This window comes from Acromyrmex echinatior, chromosome 1, assembly GCF_024713525.1.
Source record: "Acromyrmex echinatior isolate Ae372 chromosome 1, ASM2471352v2, whole genome shotgun sequence".
Lineage (NCBI taxonomy): Eukaryota > Metazoa > Arthropoda > Insecta > Hymenoptera > Formicidae > Acromyrmex > Acromyrmex echinatior.
The window spans coordinates 14190453-14201252 of NC_141852.1; the positions used below are offsets into that span (position 1 = coordinate 14190453).

Genomic DNA, 10800 nt, shown 5'->3' on the forward strand with positions numbered 1-10800 from the left:
GCAAAAAAAGTAACTTTACAACTGTTGTAAAATTCTTTAATATAATTGATTTATTATACATTTATATCTAGCGAAGAACTAAGGGAAAAATTAATCATATTAAAGAATTTTTACAACAGTTGCAAAACTTTTCTGCTGAATGCAGCCAATAATAACAAAACATCTTATATTAAAGTTTTTCAAATTAATATTTTTATAACAAAATCTTTGGAAATAATATAAATGTTATAAAATTTTATGATTTTTACACAAGAAGAACATAATAGTAACAAAATTAAAAATTATTAAATCAATATAGATCTAGTTCGCGTTTACTATTCAATATCTTAAAACTAATTTATGTGTCAATTCCAAATTTACAGATTTTATTTCTGATAAAGCTCTTTTAAATTGAAAAACACTCTCGATTGATGATGAACTAGAATAATAACAGAATACTGAATTAGAATATTGGTAATAAATTTTTCTATTTATTTTATTGCTTTTAATAAAAGAGACCAGTTTTTGCTGGTTTTTTCCAAAAAATATATACCGGTTTTTACTACTGATGTGGACTTTATCCAACAAACGTGGAATTTTGTCAACCCTGTTACAACTAGTTGACAAGAAAACTTTAAACAAAAGAAAGCGTGTACGTAATATATAGAAACTTTTAAATTTCAAATACATATATACAAATCGCTAGAAAAATACAAATGTATTTATAAATGTGCTGCTTCGATCCGCTGTTGATATTATAATTCGCGATGGTATTATTCCACGGTACTCTTTACAAAGGACGCGATGCCCCCGGTTACACATAAATTTTCCGCTAAGTCGAGATCGTCGATCGAGCCAAATTGAAAGAGAAAAACCGACCACCGAACACTCGTACTGCAACGGCCCGTAATTCTCACGCGTCTTCTTTTATCTTGCAGAATGTAGCGGGTGGAGCTCAGCGACAGGCAAATGGGGAAGCGGCAGCCCATAACCACAACGGATATCCAGCACCAACCAGCTCGAGCGCCCATAACGTCCTGAACCCTATGAATAATTTAAACGGTATCAATGCGCAAGCATCGTACGATGCCAAATGACAAACGAAGTAAGCGCCGATATATCGATTGAGTCGCCCGAGGGGAGGTCGACTCGTGTACCGTTCTCATTGTCTTCGTGGTTTACCGTGCTGATCGTCCGAACTATCGTCCTAACTTTAGCACGCGATTCACGATAGATTGCGTATAATCGAATATCCCTTACTATCAAGAAGAAAATGATACTGTTAAGTTATCGCGAACAAGAAAAATGTTACCGCGTATAGATATGTATGATATAATCGCATTAAACGATACGATTCGCTTCATGTCGCGATCGGAGATCGATCGGGTGAACTTTGTGTAAATAGAAGGCAACTATAAAAAGTATGATAGAGTGTTGCAGACAACGCAAGTAAGCGGCGTAGGAGAATTTAAATATCTGATAAAATATAAAACGATTAACAAATATCGCCTCATTAATAAAAAAAAGTGATACATCTCAAAATTAGTAATTTTTCAGAGCATTAATTAAGATAGTTAATAATAATGCATAATTTTACTTTTTTTCCATGTTATACTTTCAGTTATATTAAAACTAATGAATTTTTAAACACTTAAAATTTAAACACTGCAATTCTACACTGACGATAAGTACAAAAACAATTATATTTACTATAAATTATAGTTAACTTCTAATTGCAATCATTTTTACAGTAATAATAATTATGATTTATAATCATTTTGATGTCAATGTACTTTCTAAATTCTTTAGAATGGAATCTCACTTTAAAAAGTCTAAAGAAGATTCACTCTAAAAATTAGAGAGTAAATATATATTTCTTGAAAGAATATACGTAGTTATTATTACTAACATTATAACAAGTAATAATTACAGGGTAACTGTAAAAAGTATGATATTTGTAACAATTATAATTACAAATATCAAAAATTCTTGTCTTATAATCAGTGGAACATAGGATTGTCATCCTTCATCAAAGTTGTGATACTTTTTCATAAAATGTGTAATTTTTCTACAAAATTTTTGTGTTTAAGATTTGTCTTTAAGTTTGTCTTTAAGATTGATTTCTTTTCATTATCTCAGAAACTAATTTTTTTACTTGTGTCACTTTTCTATTAACGTGGCGAAATATCGTGATGTTCCATCTTAGAAATTTCCTAATAAATGACAAGATTGTCCCAACGCTATTATTTCTCCTACGCTATCTTAGGCGTCGTTTGGCGAATTCGTATTTCCTGGACGAATTATTATGCCGTCTTCTGGAATAGATTCTCTCCAATATAAAATAGAACGTGAGGGAAGAATATATAAATCCAAAATGCGTCTTTCGTTCTTATATTTCATTAGATTCATGTATCCGAACGAATTCGTCTTCCCCGCGCTCGACTGGCTAGACGATAAATAAATAAGTAGATAGTTAAATAGATAAGTAGGTAGATAGATAGCTAACGGAACGTATATCGGCCAATTGTGGCGAACTATTGGTGCTGTTTAGATTGTAATTAATCGAATTTTCAATTCAGCGATATTGCTAAAGCGTATCGCTAAAGGAAAAGATAAGTTCGGAAAAATGAAACTTGTATGGAAAAGCATTTCCATCGCGATCCTTCCCGGATTTATCTGCTTTCAATCCTACGGCAAACGGATCGACTTCCGGTACAAGATATCTTTAACAGCTGACGTGTCATGAACCGAAACCCAAAACTTCGGAACAGTAAATAAAGTTCGGTGTCGCGTATTTAACGTTCGCCTCGCCGAGAGGAGAAGAGACCGGGATAACCCTCGGAGGACCCTGGTCCAGCTGGACGGGCATCGAGAACGAGATCGAATCGACGGACTTCAAGAAAGCGACGCAGTATTGCAGCCAGCAATGGCAACCGCCTCGCCAGCTCGCCACCCCATGGGGCTCATACGTTAGGGGTGACTTAAGCATTGTTTCAACTTCGAATCTCTCGGCAGAGGGCCAGATTGATGTCGCGAACTTTTCCGCTACCTTATTTGCGAGTCAGATAACGAGACTGAGTTATGCCCAAAGTTCTCTCTTGATCTCTCTTGTTCCGGCTCGGCTCGTGCTGATCGTATCGGATCACGAAGAATAGTCGTAGTCGAGAAGGATGTTTTATTTCCTTCCTCTTTGGGGATTCGTCGTCGATGCCAAAAATACCTATGTCGAACGATAATAAGCTAACAGCTGCGCCGAGAAAGCTGCTAAGAACTAAGATTTCCTTAAGAATGCTTATATCTTCGCGGTTTTCATTTCGACCGTAAGTAAGATAAGAACTTTGTTGCTTGCAATTGGCAAAAGGGAGAAATAATTATTGTTAATTATTGACGGCAGGGGTTTAAGAAATAAATATTGCAACCGTAGCTCCGCAAAACTAATCGGAGTTGATTGATGAGTTTGTTGTTAATAAATTATGTTAACAATATTTTAATTATATTACTTTCTTACGTTAATACGCAATTTTATGAGAATGTAACAGTATATAAATAGCTTGATTCCGCAATATTTTTATACCGCTTATTTGTTATAGCAACGAAATAACTAAAAAATTATCATTCTTTTAGTTGCTTGCAAAAAAAAGAACAGAAATGTAAAAACAAAAGAAAGATCATACTTTAAAAGAACATATTTTTATTATTTTACAATCAATTATTACACCAAATTTGCATTTCAAAATTAATATTACGAAAGTTTAATGATTTAAAATATTAAGATTTATTTTCTTTTGAGTTATATCGTTGTTATAGCAAATAACTGATATGTAACACTTTCTACATAATTCCGTTGCGAAATACGTTAAGAAATATGTGTGTGTGTGTGTGTATATATATATATATATATATATATATATATATATATATATAATATTATATATATATATAAATATTAAATATGAACCGGAACTCTTGAATTATTATAAATAATGTCATATGTATTATATATACAATAACGAGTGCCAATTTGTCAGTGATTCAGCGCACTTTCCTTTACAAATAAAAGCACCATACGAGTACGCATTTATTTCAATCTGCCAAAATTAATTTAGTAATCATCTCAAATTATTAAGACGACAAGAGAGAACTATTACCGATTTGCAATTTATATTTTGATACTACAATCATGAATCTCCATTCATTGAGCGCGTTAAAGTCGTTCGACTGATTGTGAGCCAGACGCCATTCTTTTCGACATTTAAACGTACTTCAATGACTGTAATAAATAATTCTCTCGCAAACGTAGCGATTCCAGAATAATACCAGCATAGTTCCTAAACGCAAAGGGTCCTCGACGAAATGATTATGATTGCTAAAGGCACATTTGTACCGCACTTGCGACTATCAAATGAACAAGGTACAGCCAATGCGAGCATCGGAGCCCTTTTGTACATTGTATCCTACAGTATCGCTTTCTAAATCTCCCGCATAAATTATGAGCCATTATGCATCTCAGATCGCGCTTTGATCACGATGTACGAAAGAACTCAAAATCACTAATTAAGGAAATGTATAACGTTCGCTAGTATGTAGATACGTTTTGTATTTATAGTTCTATCATAGAGGTATTAATAAATTTGTTTCGATGTTATGCAAAGCACTGCAGTTGTGATTTTGAATCACGGAGCGTTACCAGACAGGGTGTTTACTGAAATTTTGTAAAAAATTTCCTGAAAATTCCCGAATTTACCAGATTATTTTCATTCGAAGTTCTAGGTAAGATTAAAGAATTTTTTAATGCAACGTTGAAATAAATTAAAATGTAAGTAGACAAACTATATATTGTAAATTAGTAAAAGATGGGGGCATTGTATCTATTGTTTTTTACAATTCGAGCTGCAGAAACTATAGAATAGTACAGAGAAGATTCATTCTACAATATATCAATGAGCTACTTTTCCTCTGTTGACTTTCTCTCTTACTCGGGTTTTTTAAATAATAAAAATCTCGCAAGACTCACACACGAGAATGTACACGGATGTATGTGCTGTATTTAATGCTAATCCATCAACATTTAATAAAGTTATTATTACTATTATTGTTATATTGTACCTTTATTTAAAAAATGACACAACTAAAAAAATGTAATTTTCCAATTACTAGTATGGATGAGTTTGATTATTCTATCAATCAGCAAAAATAAACTTCAGAAAAATTTAACTTCAGAATCCGTCCGCTAAATAACACTTGTATCTTAATTTTCAAAGAAATACTTTCCACAAGAGTAATATATTTCAAGTTGTGTCGCTTTTGTAAATAAAAAGGAATTTTTACAGAAAATATTTAGAGTTAGGGTAACTTGAGTGAAGTTTAAAAAAAAATTATTTTATTTGGAATTCAATCATTTTAATATTACGAAAGTTTAATGATTTAAAATATTAAGATTTATTTTCTTTTGAATCATTGTTGTAGCAAATAACTGATATGTTGATCAAAGTAAATATAAACTATTGGTGATATTTTGAGATACGTCACTTTTGATGCATTATTCCGGATTTGTTGTAATTTTCTAGGATATCAAAACTGTTAAAACTCCAAAAAATAATTTTTTAAAGGTTTAACTGTTTAATAATTTTTTGTGAAACGAAAATGACAAGAAAAAGACATTTAATCATGTTTCCAAGAAAGTATTCTTTTTGCCAGTATTGATTAATCAACAATTTTCTATTAAGTTGAAAAATAGTTTTTTTTCTGAAAAATTTAAGTTTTTGGGTTGTGTTATTTTTGAAGTTGAAGGATATATTTTGCATTATTAAAAAAAAATGAAGAAATAATGTTTTCATGAGAAATAGAATTTAAATTAAAAATAAAATTCCAAAAATTTTCTTGACAATTGATAATATTTTAGTAAAATATCATGATTGTCAAAAATAAAAAAAGAAATTCTCTGAAAAATCCCGGTTTTCCCAGATAGTAAATACTCTGTGTGACTAAACCAAAACCGGCTCAACTTATTTATTGTTTTTTCTTCAGCTTTCTTAAAGGTTTATGCTCTTGTTTCCGTCGTTACGAACGCGCGATATTGATTCGACGACATTGCGACGCGGGAATCTTCAACACGCGAAATGACTTTCGCCGCCTCGACAGCCTCTCCCCTCTCTCCTTTTGCATCCGCCTGTTCGTATCTCCCTTGAATTATTTAAGGGCGCTACGTGATTGGCCGACAAATCCGGTTCGCCTCAATAATTTACCAATCATACGCGGTCCTTTGTGTTTTATACGCCGCGTTTCGAATAAATCGCATTGTGTATTCAAGAGAGCAGCGTCCAACTCTATTCGGGTGCGAACGCGAACCCTCTCCACGTATCCGGCATCGCGAAAAAAAAAAGGCGAAGCGAAGAAACGGAAGAGGAACCGACCGGAAAGATCGCAAAGGGGCCGATCCGCGCACGATTCGCACGAATTGACTCGAAATTCGGCTGAACATCGCGAATTTATGACGAAGCCACGAAGGAGAGCAATATCCCTCATCCCCCATAACGCTCGGATTCACAAGTATTGCTAACGCAAAGTTAAGTTTAATACTTAATGCATCCCGCAGCGGCACGCTGAATATTTCGAACGAAAGCTCGCGAGATCGAAAATTGGAAAGAGGAAAACTGTCCGTATGAATTAATACATTCTTTTTATCCTAAACATCTCCCGGATGGATTCCGCTTGAATAAATGCGTAATGGAGGATGATCGAAATCCAGCCACGGCGAACCTCTCGTGATTTCTCGGGAATCCATATAAAGCATCCACGAAGCAATTTGTTCTCCGAGAATTAATGCGCTCGCGATGCTTTTTAATATCGACGTATCTCGACGAGGGTAGAGGAATTTGGCACAACCGTCGCTGGATAACGGAAGGTGATTTAACGTCACAGGGCGAAACTGCTTATCTATAATCCGACGTTGGCGGACGGTAAGTAAACGAAGCGGGAAACGAGAGAGACGGCCGAGCATTCGATGCAAATTGGCAATTTTTCCTCGTACAGCTCGCGGTAATCATTGGCAATTAGAGCAGAGGGCATCCCTTCAAGCTCCTCCGCCTCGCACCCTCGATAAATGTTATTTATGACTATGATTATCCAGGGCGCACCTAGACGGTTCGAAGGTTCGCCTAACTATAATCTCCCGAACGTCTAATTGGCTGTCGATTACTCCTGTTTGTAAAAAACGCGGTATTTCGTTGCGAGCGCAAACGAGGAACTCCCTCGTGCCGGATCATTTCGTTCCTTTAACCTCCACACTTGTCACGCGGAACGGACATGTATTTGCGGTAAGCGAAAATTATAACCATGGGAGAATAATTAGACTCACTTTAAGCGATCTATACTAAGGAAACTGTTTGATATTTGTCATTATAATTGCATGGTAAAATAATTATGATTAGAAGCTACATTTTTATGATTTCTTTTTATTTACTGCTGTAATGTTAGTAATTCTAACAATTCTATTTACTAAAAAATATATATAGTTGGTCAAAAACAATTATGAATTAATTATAGACATGTCGAAGCCAACTGTATATATAGTATAAGTGACAAAAAATTTTATCCGCAAAATTTTATATTTATAAAATCATGAATAGCGCATATTTACAAAAAGAACAAACTCTTGAATGTTATATATATTTACTAAATATCAAAGATAATAAATAATACATCAAATAATAAATAACATATCAAAAATAATAATTAATCAATTAAATATCAATCAATATTTATAATTAACATTGAAGCGTTAATTATATTTATTATTTATAAATACAAAAGTAATAATTAACATTCAAAATGGCCATTTTTAATTTTGATACAAGCTTTGAAATGCATCGACAATGACCACGCAATTTTCCACAGATAAATTGTCCCTGCAGACAATCAATAGAGCGATCTCCAATTCACTGATTGACAAAAAATTTTTGGTACAGAATCTTTTTGGTATATTTAATAAAATATAACTAACACTCCAAAGTTTGTTTTTTCTTATGTTACTCAATTAGCGAGCTGACATTATTTGTCTTAAACGATGATTTAATAAACACAATTTTATAACCAAATTGTTTTATTATCCTGTTTTTCTGTACAGAATTATATAAATATGATTAGTATTACTGACATTATAACAATAATAAAAATAGAGCAGTAATAATTGTAAAAAAATCGTAATTATTTTACCATGAGATTATAGTCATAAATATCAAATACTCTTTTCTCATTGTTAATTCTCGAAGTTGAAACGAAATATAAAATATAGTTTCACATGTCATGTACAATACAGAGAAAAAATTCGAACAGAATACATACACGGATACATACAGAACGTAAAAATTATGAATAGAATTTAGCAGCAGATTATAAATTGTCTATATTAAAAATCTCACATATCAGTAATATATTATTTTTACAAGCGTATCCAAAATAACGCAAATACACGTGCTTAAAACGACATACCGAATACGATATAATGGAAATTATATCGTTTACCGACAAGCGTGATCAGTATTTACACGTCGGAAGTGCGCATCGAATCGCGTTTTCTTCTCTCGTTACACAGAATCGTTATTTCCGTTTGAACTATCCCCATGTTTAATCGCGAGCAAATTACTCCGTCGAATCGCAAAACTCCCCGCGGCTACGAGCAACTTGCGAGGAACAAGCGTCATTATCTGCTCGCTAACAATTTTTCCAGCCGCCCTTTCGTCGTCGCGGGAAAAAAGGCAAGAGAACATCGCGGCGGGTTTGCGTAAATCACGCAAATCACGTATCGTATGCGGGGAATCCCAGGTGAGGGAAAGGGGGTGGGAGGGGAAGGGAGGGGCGAGAGTCGTACAGCACTTTTCCGCGAGCGGTCTCTGAAACAATATTATTACTAAAAGCCGCCCCGAACTGCTTCTCGCGAGGTCTGCTCGCCGCGCGCGAAGAGGAATGGCAAACTGCGGACTGTACGGCGACGGAGGAGCGATTAATTAAAAGAGCAAAAACTGTTTTCATAAAATTCATTTGCGGAAATATGCGCCGACTGAAATAATATCTGGCCGCCGATGGGAAAGAGCGTGTCCCGTTCCGGCATGGCCGCCTGATAGCCGCGCACTGTCGCGTCGCATTCGAATGTAAAAAGTGCAAGACGAATAAAAATGAAGGGGCCGTATAATGCAAAAATCTTCGCATTTTTTTTTTTTACGTGCATGTACGTGCAAGAATAGGCCTCGTTTGGCTTGAGCTTTTTTACTAGACAAAATATGTATATCTATGTATTTTATAGAATTTACGAATTATTATATCATTAGTGGTCATTTTTTACTATTTCTGTCCACAAAATATGTTACTGTTTTATTCATTCATCACGAGATAAAAGTAAAATTCTGTAGTACTTATGATAATACATCGAGTAATGGGTCAATAAGTGATCAATATAAGTTCAGTTGGGGTCAGTTCTATGTGCACATACAAATGTATTCTTGTATGCGCAATAAATTGACGAAGATTATACTTCAGAATTAAATCTAGATTCTAACTTTCTAAGCCCAATTCATTTTAAGACAAAATATTTATGACACGTTACATTTATCCGTAATATGTGATATATTATATACATATATCTATATTATACTTAATTTGTTTACCTATAATTTTCATAGATACATTGTCTTAACATTAAATAAAAGATAGTTCGAAACTCACCAATACGATGCAGTAGCAGAGCTGTAGACTACGTTGAACTGTAAAATAAAATTATATAAAAATTATAGCATTCAAGTGATTAATATTTAAAAAAATAATTATTGCATGCATATAAAATAATCGTAATTTTTTAAATTTTTATAAGTTTTATTAAAAGTCTATTTTTTATATAAATAAAAGCTAAACAAATTATTTACCTCGCCGTTGCTCCGCCATCGCTCGATGATACTTTAATTCCAGACATGTACTTTTTTTGTTAGATCCAGTGAATAAGCAAATCGCAGGAATAAGCCTGCATAAGCCATAATAATTGTGATTCTCTATTGCAGCCATAATTCTCAAATCTTCCAAGCTTTCTTCTTTTTTATTCTGTCATTACTTGTGTCATTACGTGTTACACAGCACTCACTCACAAAATACGTGTTTTAAAAAATAACTCCAAGCACCAAATATAAACCAGATTAATTATATTTATTAGTTAAATAAATCACGATTCGAAATAATTCCTTTTAAACCGCAATATGCCGTTGATAAAGAATTCGAGAATAGCATCAGACTTTAATATCGTGAGACAGGATCAATAAAATCGAGTTAATGAATAATTAAAACGCAACAAACCGTCCGGAAATGAACAATCAAGATTCAGTATTGCATTCACAATGAATCTCGAATATATAAATCTTGCGAAAACATATACGTACTATTAATAAACGCCCGATATATTACAGCTTCCTGTTACACGAATCACTCAATTATTATGCGCTCTTACTCTGAAACTGATGAACACGTCAGCGAAAAATCTAAAACACGATATGTCCGAATCCAAGTATAATAGTTAATTAAAGAATGGCTGCAGGAAACTTGCAACTGTTGTAAGATTCTTTAATATGTTTGGTTCATACATATTTAAAGTACGTTTCACATGTTACGCATAATGTATTTTATTTTTGTATCTACTTTAAAGAAGTATCTACCATAAAATAATACATATCATGCCACGTGTGAAACGGAACGCACCAGATTCATAAAAAAAAAAAGCATATTAAAGAATCTTACAGTTGTAAAACTCTTTTTTGTGCCAAAAAGCAGCCAATTATCTAT

At 33.5% G+C, this 10800-nt stretch overlaps 2 protein-coding genes across 7 annotated transcripts in view; one reads left to right on the plus strand and one right to left on the minus strand.

Annotated features, from left to right (window-relative positions):
- Positions 1-5071, plus strand: part of LOC105146923 (LIM domain only protein 3) — a 121854-nt gene extending 116783 nt beyond the window's left edge. Inside the window, exon 6 of the mRNA XM_011057570.2 lies at positions 918-5071. Coding sequence (XP_011055872.2) covers positions 918-1076 — 159 coding nt within the window. The 3' untranslated portion in view covers positions 1077-5071. The remainder of the gene's footprint in view (positions 1-917) is intronic.
- The window catches only part of LOC147910988 (uncharacterized), a 320664-nt gene that overhangs the window by 282009 nt on the left and 27855 nt on the right, over positions 1-10800 (minus strand). For 3 of the 6 annotated variants that reach the window (XR_015547233.1, XR_015547235.1, XR_015547232.1), the window contains one exon: positions 9700-9737. The exons of 1 other annotated variant lie outside the window; for it this stretch is intronic. Coding sequence is in view for 2 of the 5 variants with exons in the window: in XM_087412854.1 (XP_087268980.1) it covers positions 9700-9737; positions 9897-10032 (174 nt within the window). In the remaining 3 variants the exon portion in view is untranslated. Of the gene's footprint in view, positions 1-9699; positions 9738-9896; positions 10793-10800 lie in introns of those variants that run through there. 2 more of the 6 variants (XM_087412854.1, XM_087412849.1) reach the window with 2 other exon arrangements.